Consider the following 17,579-nt stretch of genomic DNA (forward strand, 5'->3'; position numbering starts at 1 on the left):
TTGAGCGCAGGCGCAGTGAAGGATGTTCTTCTCCGTCTTCGCGGTGTTGATAATTTAAAAAAAGATGGAAATAAAAGCTGTTTGTGTTCTGAAGGATCAGCATGATACTTATCCTTACGCCCATGATTTACGAGACCCCGTCAGCGGTGTCGTTGGAATCGTCGTTTTTGAATCGCAGGTAAGTTTATTGTAACGAGAATTTAGGCCCGAACTAAATGGTGGTGAATATCCGCGGCGGTCGGGGGGCTCCCGCTCGTCCAGCGTAACTGCGGCGGAATTGTCGTTCCTGGAGATCTCCCTCCTCCCGGAAATTCAACCCAATATCATAATCGCCGGGAGTATATGAATCGCCTGGTTCACTCAGTATAACTCTGTATAAGATTGGGCATAGAGTCAGAGGGCGTTTTCAACGTTTAAAACCCCGGTTTTGAGAAAATGTACATCATTTAATTTTTGTAATCAGTCTGTGCTGTGATTGTAAAGAAATAATGGGGACGCAAAATGAAACGGCTTTTTCTTTATTTGCTTGTGCTGTACAACGCAGGATTTAATACTGTTGGGATACTAATAAATCTGAACGTGTTGCATCTGAACAGATTATATTCTGCCCGCTTTCTTTGCGGCGGTACGTATTTTAACGGTTTAGCACTTCGAATGGGGGCCTCAGTGGCGACTGGCGGAGACGTTGGCGCCAGGGTTTCCAGTTTGCTGTCATAGTGGAGACATTTATTACAGTAAAGAATCGTTGAACTTTACAAAAACGCCAACCCCGCCCGAGAAAATGAAGGTCGCAGAATAGGCAATTTGCAAAAGGCTCAGAAAATTCAGCCACATTCTGGCGCCTTGTCCATGCCCATGTTTCTGGTTCAGGTAGTACAGATGCTACATATCTCAACAGTGAAACCGGTAAATGAGAGACACTTAAGGAACTTGCACCAGGTGTCTTTTATTTGCAGATGCCCTCATTTGCAAAATGGTCATTATAAACCGGACGAGGCAAATATTTTGAGATTGTCTATCTCCTGCAGTGTTTTTTTCCATCCTCAGCTGGGATTGTGCGTATTTCTGAAGCGCTGCGATTTCGTACAGCACAGAAGGAGACCCATCAAATCTGTGCTGGCTCTTTAAGAACAATCAAGTTAGTCCCTGCTCTTTCCCCATATCCCTGTTTTTTTTTCTCCAAGTATATATCCAATTCCCTTTGTGAAGCCTACTATTGAATCTGTGTCCACCACCCCATCAGGTAGTGCATTCCAAATCCCAATCACTCATTGCATAAAAAAGGGTTTCTTCCTGTCGTCTTTGGTTCTTTTGCCAATCACCTTAAATCTGTACCCTCTCGTTATCGACAATCATTGGAAAGTTTCTCTTTATTTATTCTATATAAACCCTTCATGATTTAAAAAACCTATCAAATCTCCTCTTTGCTTTCTCTGCTCTAAGGAGAACAACCACAGTTTCTCCAGTCTATCCACATAACTGTAATCCCTCATTCCTGGAACCATTGTAGTAAATCTCTTCTGTACCTTCTCCAAAGCCTTCATGTCCTTCCTCAATTGTGGTGCCAAGAATTGGACATAATACTCCACGGCCAAACTAGTATCTTATGAATGCAGTTATTTGCACTGTGAAAAATGGTCTGATTGGCTCTCCATTATTATATGACCTAATTGCTGATTGGTCCCCTTGCAGGATAAGCCACACCCAGAAGTTTCTCTGGTGTGTAATTGGAACCGCCCAGCCCAAGTTCTGAGTGACTTTGCAACATGTAATTCGAGCCATTCTGATTTCAGAACCCAGAGAGGATAGAGCTGCACCAAACCAGCAAAAGCCTCCCAAGTTCCTGACCTGACCCCAGCCCAAGTGCATGCCTCCCCCAACCAAAGTCCCTGACCCAAGCCCAAGTGTATGCATCCCTCAGTCGAAGTCCCTGACTCCAGATCAAGTGCATGCCGCCCCCAGCTGAAGTCCCTGACCCCAGCCCAAGTGCATACCTCCCCTAGCCCAAGTTTATGCCTCCCCAGTCCCAGTTCCTTAGCCCCCCCAGCCTAAGTTCATACCCACCCAGTCCAAGTTCCTGACCTTGGCCCCTCCTTCCCTCGCCATAGATGGGGCATTGTGTGTGGGTCACGAATTGTTAACAGGTTTATTGGATATGGTGAATCGTGACAAACTCCAATGATGTCCCTTGTAACACACGCACTGAGCTTTCCAAGAAATCGGGTGTGGGTGTAAAGGGGCTTGGAAGAATGTGAATATGTCTTCCCTGAGTTCCCTCTCTTCCCTCCGATCCCCTCTTCCGCTTCCCCCTCTCTCCCCCGAAGATTGAGACGAGCGTTGGTGCGATGACGCAGGCCTGCTTGACCCTTCACCGAGGCGTATGAAAGCATGGGGCTTACACTAAACATCCGTAAGACAAAGGTCCTCCACAAACCTGACCCCATCACACAGCATTACCGCCCGGTCATCAAAATCCACAGCATGGCCTTGGACAACATGGACCATTTTCCATACCTTGGGAGCCTACTATCAGCAAAGGCATACATCGAAGACGAGGTCCAACATCGCCTCCAGTTTGCCAGCGCAGCCTTCGGTTATCTGAGGAAGAGAGTGTTTGAAGATCAGGACCTCAAATCTGGCATCAAGCTTATGGTTTACAGGGCAGTAGTGATACCCGCCCTCCTATATGGCTCAGAGATGTGGACTATATACAGTAGCCACCTCAAAGTGCTGGAGAAGTCCCACCAGTGCTGCCTCTGCAAGATCCTGTAAAACCACTGGGAGGATAGACACACCAACGTCGGTGTTCTTGCTCAGGCCAACACCCCCGGTATCAAAGCACTGACCACACTCGACCAGCTCCGTTTGGTGGGCCACATCATCCGCATGCCCAACGCGAGACTCCCAAAGGAAGCGCTCTACTCTGAACTCCTACACGGCAAGCGAGCCCCAGATGGGCAGAGAAAACGTTTCAAGGACATCCTCAAAGCCTCCTTGTTAAAGTGCAACATCCCCATCAGCACTTGGGAATCCCTGGCCCAAGACAGCCCTAAGTGGAGGAAGAGCATCTATGAAGGCTTGGGCACCTCGAGTCTCGTCGCCGAGAGCATGAAGAAATCAAGTGCAGACAGCGGAAGGAGAGTGCGGCAAACCAAACTCCACACCCACACCTTCCTTCAGCCACTGCCTGTCCCACCTGTGACAGAGACTGTAATTCCTATATTGGACTGTATAGTCACCTGAGAACTCACTTTTAGAGTGGAAGCAAGTCTTCCTCGATTTCGAGGGATAGAAAATAGGTGCAGGAGTAGGCCATTCAGCCCTTCGAGCCTGCACCACCATTCAATAAGATCATGGCTGTTCATTCCCTCAGCACCCCTTTTCTGCTTTCTCTCCATACCCTTTGATCCTTTTAGCCATAAGGGCCATATCAAACTCCCTCTTGAATATATCCAATGAACTGGCATCAACAACTCTCTGTGGCAGGGAATTCCACAGGTTAATAACTCTCTGAGTGAAGAAGTTTAATCTCAGTCCTAAATGGCCTACCCCTTATCCTAAGACTGTGTCCCCTGGTTCTGGACTTCCCCATCATCGGGAACATTCTTCCCACATCTAACCTGTCCAGTCCCGTCAGAATCTTGTAAGTTTCTATGAGAGCCCCTCTCATCCTTCTAAACTCTAGTGTATAAAGGCCCAGTTGATCCAGTCTCTCCTCATACGTCAGTCCCGCCATCCCCGGAATCAGTCTGGTGAACCTTCGCTGCACTCCCTCAATAGCAAGAACGTCCTTCCTCCGATTAGGAGACGAAAACTGCACACAATATTCCAGGTGAGGCCTCACCAAGGCCCTGTACAACTGCAGTAAGACCTCCCTGCTCCGATACTCAAATCCCCTAGCTATGAAGGCCAACATACCATTTGCCTTCTTCACCACCTACCTGCATGCCAACTTTCAATGACTGATGAACCATGACACCCAGGTCTCATTGCAGCTCCCCCTTTCCTAATCTGCCGCCATTCAGATAATATTCTGCCTTCGTGTTTTTGCCCCCAAAGTGGATAAGCTCACATTTATCCACATTATGCTGCATCTGCCATGCATTTGCCCACTCACCTAACCTGTCCAAGTCACCTGCAGCCTTTTAGCGTCCTCCTCACAGCTCACACCGCCACCCAGTTTAGTGTCATCTGCAAACTTGGAGATATTACACTCAATTCCTTCATCTAAATCGTTAATGTCTATTGTAAAGAGCTGGGGTCCCAGCACTGAGCCCTGCGGCACTCCTCTAGTCATTGCCTGCCATTCTGAAAAGGACCCGTTTATCCTGACTCTCTGCTTCCTGTCTGCCAACCAGTTCTCTATCCACGTCAGTACATGACCCCCAATACCATGTGCTTTGATTTTGCACATCAATCTCTTGTGTGGGACCTTGTCAAAAGCCTTTTGAAAGTCCAAATACACCACATTCACTGGTTCTCCCTTGTCCAGTCTACTAGTTACATTCTCAAAAAATTCCAGAAGATTTGTCAAGCATGATTTCCCTTTCATAAATCCATGCTGACTTGGACCGATCCTGTCACTGCTTTCCAAATGCGCTGCTATTTCATCTTTTAATAATTGATTCCAACATTTTCCCCACTACTGATGACAAGCTAACCGGTCTATAATTACCCATTTTCTCTCTCCCTCCATTTTTAAACAGTAGTGTTACATTAGCCACCCTCCAGTCCATAGGAACTGATCCAGAGTCGATAGACTGTTGGAAAATGATCACCAATGCATCGACTATTTCTATGGCCACTTCCTTAAGTACTCTGGGATGCCGACTTATCAGGCCCCGGGGATTTATTGGCCTTCAATCCCATCAATTTCCTTAACACAATTTCCCACTTTATAAGGTTATCCTTCAGTTCCTCCTTCTCATTAGACCCTCGGTCCCCTTGTATTTCCGGAAGGTTATTTGCGTCTTCCTTCGTGAAAACAGAACCAAAGTATTTGTTTCACTGGTCCGCCATTTCTTTGTTCCCCATTATAAATTCACCTGAATCTGACTGCAAGGGACCTACATTTGTCTTCACTGATCTTTTTCTCTTCACGTATCTATAGAAGCTTTTGCAATCAGTTTTTATGTTCCAAGCAAGCTTCCTCTCGTACTCTATTTTCCTCCTTCTAATTAAACCCTTTGTCCTCCTCTGCTGTATTACAAAATTCTCCCAGTTCTCAGGTTTTCTGGCCAATTTATATGCCTCTTCCTTGGATTTAACACTATCCTTAATTTCCCTTGTTAGCCACGGTTGAGCCACCTTCCCCGTTTTATTTTTACTCCAGACAGGGATGTACAATTGTTGAAGTTCTTCCATGTGGTCTTTAAATGTTTGCCGTTGCCTATTCACTGCCAACCCTTTAAGTATCATTTGCCAGTCTATTCTAGCCAATTCACATCTCATACCATTGAAGTTATCTTTTCTTAAGTTCAGGACCCTAATCTCTGAATTAACTGTGTCAATCTCCATCTTAATAAAGAATTCTACCATATTATGGTCACTCTTCCCCAAGAGGCCTCGCACAACAAGATTGCTAATTAGTCCTTTCTCATTACACATCACCCAGTCTAGGATGGCCAGCCCTCTAGTTGGTTCCTCGACATATTGGTCTAGAAAACCATCCCTAATACACTCCAGGAAATCCTCCTCCCACCGCATTGCTACCAGTTTGGTTAGCCCAGTCAATATGTAGATTAAAGTCGCCCATGATAACTGCTGTACCTTTATTGCACGCATCCCTAATTTCTTGTTTGATGCTGTCCCCATCCTCATTACTATTGGTTGGTGGTCCGTACACAATTCCCACTAGCGTTTTCTGCCCTTTGGCATTCCGTAGCTCCACCCATACAGATTCCACATCATCCAAGCTAATGAACTTCCTTACTATTGCATTAATTTCCTCTTTAACCAGCAACGCGACCCCACCTCCTTTTCCTTTCTGTCTATCCTTCCTAAATGTTGAATACCCCTCGATGTTGAGTTTCCAGCCTTGGTCACCTTGGAGCCATGTCTCCGTGATGCCAATTACATCGTAACCGTTAACTGCTATCTGCGCAGTTAATTCGTCCACCTTATTCCAAATACTCCTCGCATTGAGGCACAGAGTCTTCAGGATTGTCTTTTTAACACCCTTTGCCCCTTTAGGATTTTGCTGTAACGTGGCCCTTTTTGTTTTTTGCCTTGGGTTTCTCTGCCCTCCACTTTTAATTTTCTTCTTTCTATCTTTTGCTTCTGCCCCCATTCTACTTCCCTCTGTCTCCCTGCATAGATTCCCATCCCCCTGCCATATTAGTTTAACCCCTCCCCAACAGCACTAGCAAACATTCCCCGAGGACATTGGTTCCGATCCTGCCCAGGTGCAGACCGTCCGGTTTGTACTGGTCCCACCTCCCCCAGAACCAATTCGAATGCCCCAGGAATTTGAATCCCTCCCTTCTGCATCACTCCTCAAGCCACGTATTCATCTGAGCTCTCCTGCGATTCCTACTCTGACTCGCACGTGGCATTGGTAGCAATCCAGAGATTACTACTTTTGAAGTCCTACTTTTTAATTTAGCTTCTAGCTCCCTAAATTCGTCTTGTAGATAAAAAACAGAATGAGGTCCTACATCATTGGTACCTATATGCATCACGACAACTGGCTGTTTACCCTCCCCCTTCAAAATGTCCTGCACCCGCTCCAAGACATCCTTGTCCCTTGCACCAGGGAGGCAACATACCATCCCGGATTCTCGGTTGCGGCCACAGAAACGTTTATCTATTCCCTTACAATAGAATCCCCTATCGCTATCGCTCTCCCACTCTTTTTCCTGCCCTCCTGTGCAGCAGAGCCACCCACGGTGCCATGGACTTGGCTGCTGCTGCCCTCCCCTGATGGGTCATCCCCCTCAACAGTACCCAAAGTGGTGTATCTGTTTTGCAGGGGGATGACCGCAGGGGACTCCTGCACTACCTTCCACTGCTCTTCCTGTTGGTCACCCATCCTCTATCTCTCTGTAACCTTTACCTGCGGTAAGACCAACTCACTAAACGTGCTATTCACGTCATTCTCAGCATCGTGGATGCTCCAGAGTAAATCCACCCACAGCTCCAGTGCCGCAATGCGGTCTGTCGGGAGCTGCAGCCAGATACACTTCCTGCATATGTAGTCGTCAGGGACACTGGAAGAATCTCTGACTTCCCATATCATACAGGAGGAGCATAATACATGTCCGAGCTCTCCTGCCATGACTTAACCCCTAGATTAACTTAATTTGGCAACAATAATGCTAAAGGTTACTTACTGATAAAAGAAAAAGAAAAAACTACTCACCAATCACTTACCCACTTGGCTGTGACGTCACCTTTCGATTTCTTTCTACTTTTTTGCCTTCTCTCCCTGCTGCAGCTGCACCAGCTGGCCTTTATAGACCGCTCCGACGTCCCCGAACTCCTGCCTCTCCGACTGCCGCCGCCTCTCAACTGCCTCTGGGCCTTTATAGGCCGCTCCGACATCCCCGAACCTCTTGCTGTGACATCGCACTTCGTTTTCTTTTCCTCCCAGGTCGGTGAGTCAGCACTGGTGGGGAAAACAAGACAAAGCAACACCTCCCACTCCCACTTGCCCGAACTCTCCCACTTACCAAACTCTTACCTTTGCACTCTGACCTGCCTATGATGATGATGATGATAGTTCTTGCACCCCTTCGTAATTTCTTTACAAATCTGCTTCTCTAGCTCCTTCCCATTATTTGGTGGCCTATAAAATACATTAATATAATTTATTTTATTGTTTCTTAACTCAAACTAAATAGATTCTGCCTTTGACCCCTCAAGGACATTCTCTCTTTCTAGCACCGTAATATTTTCCTTCAGTAAAACTGCTACCCCTCTTTTTTTTCATAGAAAGTTGCAGCACGGAAGGAGGCCATTTTGGCCAATCATGTCCGTGTCGGCCGACAAAGAGCTATCCAGCCTAACCCCACTTTCCAGCTCTTGGTCAGTAGCCCTGTAGGTTATGGCACTTCAAGTGCACATCCAAGTACTTTTTAAATGTGGTGAGGGTTTTTGCCTCTGCCACCCTTTTAGGCAATGAGCTCCAGACCCCCATAACCCTCTGGGTGAAGAAATCCCCTCTAAACCTTCTACCAATTATTTTAAATTTATGCCCTTTGTTTTTGCCCCTTCTGCTAAGGGAAATAGGTCCTTTCTATCCACTTTATCTCGGCTTCTTGTAATTTTATGAACCTCAATAAGCTCTCCCCTCAGCCTTCTCTGTTTCAAGGAAAACAAATCCAGCCAATCCAATCTTTCCTCATAGTTAAGATTCTTTACTCCTGGCAACATTCTCGTAAATCTCCTCTGTACCCTCTCGAGTTTTTCTTCCCTATCTTTCCTGAATACCTTGTACACAAGAATATTAAGCATCTAATCCTCCCCTTTTTTAAGCCAGGTCTCAGTTATCGCCACGACATCATATTCCCACGTGGTTATTTGCACCTGCAGCTCTCCAACCTATTAACCACACTTCATGCATTTAGTCACATGCACTCCAAACCTAACTTAGATCTCTTTATAGTTTCTATGTTCCTCGTTATTTCAAACTCTAACTTTCTTTCCAGTCCTCTGTGCACCTTGTTTCTACTTTTTAATACTACATCTTGATGCCCAACCCCCTGCCAAATTAGTAAACCCTCCACTGCAGCACTAGTTAATCTGCCCGCAAGGATATTGGTCCCAGCTCTGTTCAGGTCCAACCTGTCCATCTTGAACAGGTCCCTCCTGCCACAGAAATGGACCCAATGTCCCAGGAATCTGAATCCCTCCTTCGTGCATCATGTCTCTAGCCATGCATTAACCTGCAATATCCTATTTCTACATACTAGTGCGTGGCATTGGGAGCAATATTCCCTTTTATTTTCTTTAGGGTGCGCGACCCCTTCAAAGTTTTGTGCATGCGCAAAACTTTACATTGAAAAAGCAGGTCCTGGGCTGCATGGGACTGGCAGAGAGGTGTGCAGCCAGGGAACATTGATTGGGAGTAACCTTTTTGAGATCCTGCTTTTTAACTTCTTCCCCAGCTCCTTCATTTCATTTTCTGTTTGTTGGGTTTCCCACTTCATTGCCATCCCAGGATCCTTTTCCATTATGGGAGGGATATCCTAATCATGGGATCTGCTACGCTGGCAGCCTCCACAGGGTGAGATGGCTGTTGTAGGGCTGGAGTGCCTGGGAGATCCTCCATCAAATTGGCCGGGGGGAGGGGGGCGATTAATGTCCTGCAGACCCCTGTCCAGGAACCCCTCCCTCCATGTGCTGCAGCTGCTAATGTTTGAAGTAATAGGGGATGTTAGCAGCTCATCAGTACCCGATGTACTGGTGGAGTAGCGTTGCCAACTCTGGTTGGAGGCATTTCTGAATGTTTGATCACGTGATATTCTGACTATATGTCATCTAACCATGTGATGCCTAATCACATGACTTCTCCAAACCTTAATGGATTTACCTGATAAAGATTGGGTCCCCTGTAGTTGAGTACCTTTATTTGTGGTTTTGTAGCAGCAGCTATTGTGGTCTAAAACTGGCATAAAGCATATCAATGCCGTAAAGAAAGAAAGATTTGGATTTATATAGCACCTTTCACAACCACCGGATGTCTCAAAGCGCTTTACAGCCAATGAAGTATTTTTAGAGTGTAGTCACTGTTGTAACGTAGGAAATGCGGCAGCCAATTTGCACACAAGCAAACTCCCACAAACAGCAATGTGATAATGACCAGATAATCTGTTTTTGTTATGTTGATTGAGAGATAAATATTGGCCAGGACACCAGGGATAACTCCCCTGCTCTTCTTTGAAATAGTGCCGTGGGATATTTTACGTCCACTTGAGAGAGCAGACGGGGCCTCAGTTTAACATCTCATCCAAATGATGGCACCTCCAACAGTATTGCATTGGAGTGTCAGCCTAGATTTTTGTGCTCAAGTCTCTAGAGTGGGACTTGAACCCACAACCTTCTGACTCTGAGGCGAGAGTGCTACCAACTGAGCCACAGCTGACATTGTGAGAATTCTTGCACCCAATCTGCATAGGGGTGGTCCCACTGCTAAATTTGTGGGGCCCTTTTTTAGGCATCTCAGTCAGATGCCTAAAACATGTTTTAGGCCCCTTAAATTAGAGGCCTAATACCTGTTAAGGAACCCAGTTTCAAAATGTGATGGCGATGAGTGGGGCAAGCGTCAGGCCTTCCCCGCTCACTGCTTCAGGATTCTTCAGCAGCCCTCACAGTCACCAACGAAATGTAAGTGACAAAGTCAGATTTTAAAAACCTTTCTGTGGAACCAGGAGGACAGGAGTGTGCCTCCGACTCCACAGGAGTCACAATTGCCTTCTTTCATGGAACATGTTCCAATCCTTGGACTTGCCTGAGGGCCACTACCTGTGAGGCAGCCGGCCTGACATTGATGCCTTCACTCGGCGGAGAAGCCTTTGGAGGAGCAACCAGCGCCGGCAGCTCGCACGAGTACATTGATTAGACCCAAGGACCAATTTCCATCGTGCCTCAGGCCTCTTTGTTCGGGTGCAAGCTGGTTGCGAAAAGGAGCCCAGACAAATTTCTATGCCAATATATTCTTCATTCCTTTGTTACAAGCTCTTTCCTGTGCCATCCCTCCCAGCATCTTTTGAGCTGATGGAAGAACCACATGATCATATATCTCAACTCTATGGGTGTTGGCGTGAATGTTCCCTCCAAGAATCACTCGTCACTCTGGGTCGGTTCCATACATCAAAACGGTTTATTACGCCGGCGGGGAGATGAAGCCACTGGTTCATCCAGGTACCCCTCTCTCTGCTGAACAAAGGATTTCATGGATTTTTTTATGTTTTACAACAGTTTACTACAGTTACATCAGCCCATTTCGGCCGGACACTATCCAATCATATTGATTATAGATTACATATAGATTATAGATTCAGTTAGACCAATAGAATTGGTCTCTAAACATTAGGTGGCTGCGTGATCGCCTCATGTGTTGCTAAGAGTTACTTATGGTCTTGTGACATTGTCCAGGCGCCCCTCCCCCCCTTATCTTACTGTCCTTGGGTGCTGTCTTTGGGTAGTTTCCTTATCTTAATCCTGTTACAGGAGTACTATTGTTCCGTCATTCTATCGGGACATCTTGTCTGGGGCCTGGAAGCCTGTTGATTAGAGACATCTGCTGAGCTCGTCTTTTCTGTATATTCCTGTGTGAGAAACAGCAATTATCAGTAGCTAGGAATGTGGTCCCTCTCTGCTGGCTACACTCCTTTGGTGCTTTGCTGAATCACTGGCAGCTATCTTCATACATCTCCTGCCACCATTTTATACACACATATTTAATTCTAACATTACACATATTTAATTCTAACATTATGTCACAGGTGCCTTTGCTCTGGAAACGCTTTCCAACAATGGGCGAAACTATGAAGTCAATGGAAAAGAAAATCGGACCGCATATATAACGGCAGCCAATCTGCTGTCGCCCTTTTTACACCCCACCGAAGTTGAAAGTTTTATCCTATGTATTTTATGTAGATAATTTGAGCTCAATTTTCCCCAGTTATCTGTGCCGTTTTTTTGGCGTGCGCCACTTTTTTTGGCTGAAATTAAAATGTCCAAGTTTCCCCCAAATTTTGTGCACCAGTGTAACTCAATTCGTTATGATTTTTTTTGGTTCGTTTATTTTGCGTTACCTGATGTCTGCGCCAGTTTTTCACATTTATGCAAGTTTGGCCAACTTACATTTTTCCTAGGACGACGTATGTGACTACTCCCAAAAAACCTTCTGGGCACTTAAGAAAAACCAGCGCACAGTAAAAAATCGGCGCAGAAAGACGCCATTGTTTTTATGCAAATTTTTGGAGGGAGTCAAGAACACATTGGCGCAGAATTTTAGAGAAAAAATGTGCACCTACCTGAAGCTGCTGCGCCCGCTCAAGTTCCCGATCCACAGGCCTCCTTTTCTCTGCGTGTCGCAGCGCGTGCTTGTAGGAACGTCTATAAGCTGGAGCTGGAGTCACATAGCTCTGGCCAGCCAATCAAAGTACAGTATTTTTTCATTCATAATAATGGGAACTCCGTAAGTTGGAGTTCCCATTATTATGAATGAGAAACAACACCTAAAACACTTAAAAAAAAAGAAAATATACACTATATATTTAAGGTTCATTTAAATTAAAGTTATTAATGTCTTTAAAAAAAAATCGGGAAAATATATTTAAAATTTTTTTTAAATTATGCCTTAAAATAAACTTACCATAGTGGGGAGGGTTTTTAACAAAATATGTTTTCATAACTTTATTTTAATATGTTTTTGTGTGTTTTAAAACACTGCGTCTGTAAATGTAGGCTATGCGCCTGCTTTTTCAGGCGCAAGATTTTTGAGGACATTTGCCAGCAAGATATGGGTAAATCCCACAATTTTGCCCGTACAACTGTCCTCGCTCCCAATCTGGCTACGATCTGTTAAGCTCCAGCCGGTTTTCAGCGCATGCGCTGAAATAATTGCATCATGAAGCTTAATTTTTTCAAACTTAAAATGCAGAAAATGGAAGTCTAATGCAATTATTTAATTTTGGATTTTTTTCGAAGTGCCACGCCACCACCAAACGTCTCCAAACCAGGCTCGAGAGCCGGAGTGTAAGCTGGCAGAATTGGTCCCTCGTCTGGACACAAGCTCAGGGCTCCTCTTCTAAAGGAGCTCGGGGATGGGGGGTGCGGCGGGTGGAAGTCGAACTGAAGGGATGAGAACCTTTACACTATGCAGCAGCATCAAAAGAAACGGGGGGGTGGGGGCGGTGTTTGCCAAGCCCCTGTGTCCGGGCGATTCTGCCAGCCGACCCTCAAGCCCCGTGAGGAGACGTTCGGTCAGTGGTGGGGTGGTACTTTGAAAAAAATCTAAAATTAAAGAATTGCATTAGACTTTATTGACCTAAATGTCCTCATTTAAATGCCTAGCTTCCCATTCTAAGCAAGCCTATTGCGCATGCACAGACCTGAGTGTGATCCATATTAGGGCATTGACCTTGGGGAGACAGAGAAGCAGCTTTAATTCTTTGTCCTGTTGTTTTAAGCTTCTTGCAAAGATACAATTTAATCGAGGGGGCCATATTGATGATGCCATACCTCATGCAAGCCTTCTGCATGATAGTGTTGTGGAGGAGACGATTGTTTCGACATCATCGCATGAGGAACTTCAGAGCATGTAGGACGATGGGCAGGAGGCCTTACCCACGTCGGGTATATCGAGACAGGCATTCCTACCCGCACTTGAGCGATGCAGACTGTGTGAGAAGGCTGCGTTTCCGCAAAAAAGTTGTAATCGAGATCTGTGAGTTAGTAAAAGCAGACCTGCAACCTGGAAGCGTCAGGAGGACTGCTTTGTCAGTTGAAGTGAAGGTTACAGCTGCACTTTCATTCAATGCATCTGGATCATTCCAGGCCACAACTGGGGATGTGTGCGCCATTTTTCAACATGCAACACATATCTGCATTCGGCAGGTGACTGCTGCACTATATGCCCGGAGGAATGACTACATAAAGTACCCCATGACCGCCCAGGCAATGCGTGAAAGGGCTGTGGGCTTCTCCAAGATTGCTGGCTTCCCAAAGATACAGGGCTGCATTGATTGTACCCAGATCGCCTTGCGAGCACCTTTGGACGATTCCGAGATGAACAGAAAAGGCTTCCACTCCGTTATTGTGCAGCTCATTTGTGATGACATGCATTGCATCATGTCAGTTGATGCGAGATATCCTGGGAGCACCCATGATGCATTCATCCTACGCAAGAGCATATCTGTCATGTTTCAGCAGCAGCCAGAAGGGCAGAGCTGGCTGCTGGGAGACAAAGGGTACGGCCTCACCACCTGACTCCCGACGCCCCTACGTGTAACCCGGACGGAAGCTGACCGGGAATACAACATGTCGCACATTGTGACGCGCAGCATAATAGAGAGGACCATTGGCATCTTGAAACAACGTTTCCGATACCTGGACCATTCCGGAGGCTACTTGCAATACTCCCCTGAGATTGTCGGTCAGTTCATTGTTGTGTGCTGCATGCTGCATAACTTGGCCATCATGAGGCAGCAGCAGCTGGTAGTCAAAGACCCACCTGAGGTGAGAGTGGCTGATGATGAGGAGGAGGAAGATGCAGATGACTAGGAGGACGAGGAAGCCATGCAACTACCTGAATCCGGAGCATGACGGTGGAGGAGGGCGGATCATCGTGTCCCTTTAACGATTCCTCGAGCCTTGTGCCAGCAACTCATCCATGAACGCTTTGCTGCCTGAAGGCTCAGCGGCAATTATTGCAAATGGACCATGTTTACTGTTTGGACCTGTTCCGTAATGTTGTGTTGTGTTAATGGAACAAATAATGGAAATGATTCAGTTATAATTTAAAATGTATTTTATTCAAAAGTTTAACAAACACTTGTTTGTACTTAACTTTAATAAAAATATTCTTGTATCAAACTTTAAAGTGTTCAGTTAAGATCACTTACAAACTTGTAAATTTACACAACTTACAAAAAACTTTTAATTTGAGAACAGTAACAACAATAATAATAATAACAGCAGCAGCAAAGAAAAGCTGCACCCATCTCTCCTCCACCTTATTCTAAGACTGCCCGCTGTGCTTGGTCTTGTTGACTCCACCCCTGCCCACAGGCGGTGGCGCAGCGTTTCTCGGGTTGGTATCAAGCTTATTCTTTCGAACATCTCTGGTAATGCGCATTTCTTGATGGGGCGGGGGGCAGGCGGTAATGTGGAAGAACCAGCTTGGGCCTCTTCAGAGGCTGGTTTGGGGATTGAAGTGGGAGTGGCAGTTGATTCTGTCCATGGGCATGGGGTCTGGGCATGTTCCCTTATTGCAGCAGCTACCTCCGATATTCCCTCCCTCATGTGCCCTGACAGTTTATGAAAGACTAGTCATTGACCAAATTAATCTTACCCATAATTCTCTCTGGGCATGGAAATGTTAGAAGCTTCTTGAATGTATGCAGAACTCAGTTTGACTAGGTTCGAATAACAAACTAATACGAGCTGCGAGCCAAGGTCACATTATAATAACAAAGTAGAAATTGGAGTCGGTCTAATATAGCACCTTTCATGACAAGAAACTGAAGATAATACAGAGAACTGTAACATTTTTCTTTACTTGAGCATTTTTCTTTGTATTTGTTTTGTAAGTAGACCCACTATATTGGACTGGTGCAATAACCTGAGGTTTAAAGAAGAACTTGCATTTATATAGTGCCTTTCATGGCCACAGGATGTCCTAAAGCACTCCACAGCCGATTAATTATTCTTAAAATATAATCACTTGTAATATAGGGAAATATGCCAACTAATTTACGCACAGAATGTCAAATTAAGCTATTTTAGTGGTGTTGGTTGAGGAATAATTGTCAGCGAAGACACTGGGAGAACTCCTTGGACTTTGAATAGTGTCATGTCTCATCCAAAGGACAGCATCTCAGACAGGGCAGCACTTCCTCAGTTGAGCATTATTCTGTTTTGGTGATTGAGCCGAATAATGTGCAGATAATTGTTTTTAAGTGGCCACAGGATTTAAATGTGAGTAAATATGGCAAGGAAGATTGAAACAAGTTTAAAATATTTTAAGTACTTATTGTTAGTTTGTCTAATTGATAACTAGACTACTTGCCTAGTTGCGGAAATGTTCATTTAGGACACTTCATTGACTTCAAAAAGCCCTGTACTCTGTCCTTTTATGGTGGGTTTTATTGGTGTCAAATCTTGTTTGGGTGCCATGTTTCTAATGCCTGCTGCCTTGGTGAAACGAACATGTGTAACCATTTTTCTATTTTACACGATGTCTTATTTTGTAGACAAATGGACAAGTATTAATAAAAGGAACATTTACTGGATTGACTCGTGGAAAACATGGGCTTCATGTGTGCGCCTTTGGAAATCTTTTTAATGGTATGGGCAATGTGCAAAATTTTTATAAATATAGTTATATTCTATTAATATCTTGCTTTCAGTCTTAATTTGTAAAAGGTAGAGTAACTTTTTTTTCAGAAGTTATTTTTAATCTATACATCTGGGTTTAGCTCTGCATAATTTTGACTTTGAACGATATTGTAAAATGGCCAATTTTTTGTTATGAAGTCAATTAAAAATGAAAATCAGGAGAGATGTGTAACATGTGGCTGATTGGATATTGCCCGTTTTATACAATTGCCCAAAGTCAAAATGACCTGCCTTATGTTTCCACTTGAGCCTTGCACATTTTACTCATAGTTATTAACAACCATTGTCACTGTTGACTGTGAATCATAGTATTAGAAAACTCACGGGAGATTGGCTGGAGGGGTGGCCGAACATTTAAAATTACATTTATGATAATTAAAATATTATTAAAATGGATAATGGTCATAGTCATACAGCACACAGGAGGCCATTCACCCATCATACCTGTGCTAGTTTTTGAAAGAGTTATCCAATTAGTTCCACTCTCCTGTTATAACCTTGCCAATTTTTCATTTTTAAGTATATATCTAATCCCCTTTCGAAAGTTATTAGTAGGCAGTGGTTTCGAGATTATAAAAACTCACAGCGTTAAAAAAAAATTGTCATTCTCTCTCTCTCTCTCTCTCTCTCTCTCTCTCTCTCTCTCTGTCCCCCCACCCCTTTGGTCTTTTGACCATTATCCTAAAATAGTAATAAAATATTAATTTGTTTCCATGAAACCAGTGTACGTGCAAGATTCTTCTGGGAAACAATGGGCAATGGCCCAGGTAGCATATGGTGGGATAATCTAATGATTTCCTTTCCCAATTTCCACTGAGCTTACATCTCACTATAATGGGTTTATAAGACTAAAGTCCTGATTTTAATCTTTCTTGCTCAGCAGGAAAGATACATGCAGGGGGAGTAGGTTAAAGTCTGATTTGGATACTCACCACTTCTGAAGATGTATAAAAAGCGTCTCTCAGCTGCAGCTCTGTGGTTCAGAGGAACGTTTTGCTGTTTGGTTTGTTAGGAGATTTTCAAGTATATAAATAGCTTTTTTTTTTACTATTCTCTGCTCTTGTCACTGTTAGCTCCTTATTACGGGAGCTATTCTTGCCCCTCTTCTGGATAAAGGAGCACTTGAGGAGCAGCAGCAGCCTCAGCAACCACCACCACCAGCTGGATGTCTTGGAAGGGAGCAGATGAGGGGAGTAACTCATAAAAGGCCATCCCCAGCACACAGGATCTACAGGTCAAGAGTAATCTTTTTGAACCTATCTGGGGATCAGTGTAGGAGGAGGCTGTGTTTCTCCAGACAGGCTGTTGCAGACCTCTGCAGCCTCCTGGAGCAGGACCTGCTGCCTGCTGGACCAAGGGAACATATTTTCTTAAAGTCATCACCGTCCTGAATCATTTTGCACTGAATCCATTCAATCTGCTGCAGGGGACATCCGCTGCATATCACAGTCTGCAGTGCACAACTGAGTCAAGCAGGTGACCAATGACCTGTTCACCAGGGAAGAGCAGTA

The 17,579-nt window shown here is 44.9% G+C and overlaps 1 protein-coding gene across 2 annotated transcripts in view; it reads left to right on the top strand.

The window, feature by feature from the left end:
- The window catches only part of LOC139276005 (superoxide dismutase [Cu-Zn]-like), a 174,706-nt gene continuing 157,127 nt past the window's right edge, over positions 1 to 17,579 (top strand). Inside the window, exons 1-2 of one of the 2 annotated variants that reach the window (XM_070893326.1) lie at positions 1 to 178; positions 7,436 to 7,591. In XM_070893326.1, the coding sequence (XP_070749427.1) occupies positions 65 to 178; positions 7,436 to 7,591 (270 nt within the window). In that variant the 5' untranslated portion in view covers positions 1 to 64. The remainder of the gene's footprint in view (positions 179 to 7,435; positions 7,592 to 17,579) is intronic. The other variant, XM_070893327.1, reaches the window with a different exon arrangement.

This window comes from Pristiophorus japonicus, chromosome 11 (assembly GCF_044704955.1).
Source record: "Pristiophorus japonicus isolate sPriJap1 chromosome 11, sPriJap1.hap1, whole genome shotgun sequence".
NCBI classification, from domain to species: Eukaryota; Metazoa; Chordata; class Chondrichthyes; family Pristiophoridae; genus Pristiophorus; species Pristiophorus japonicus.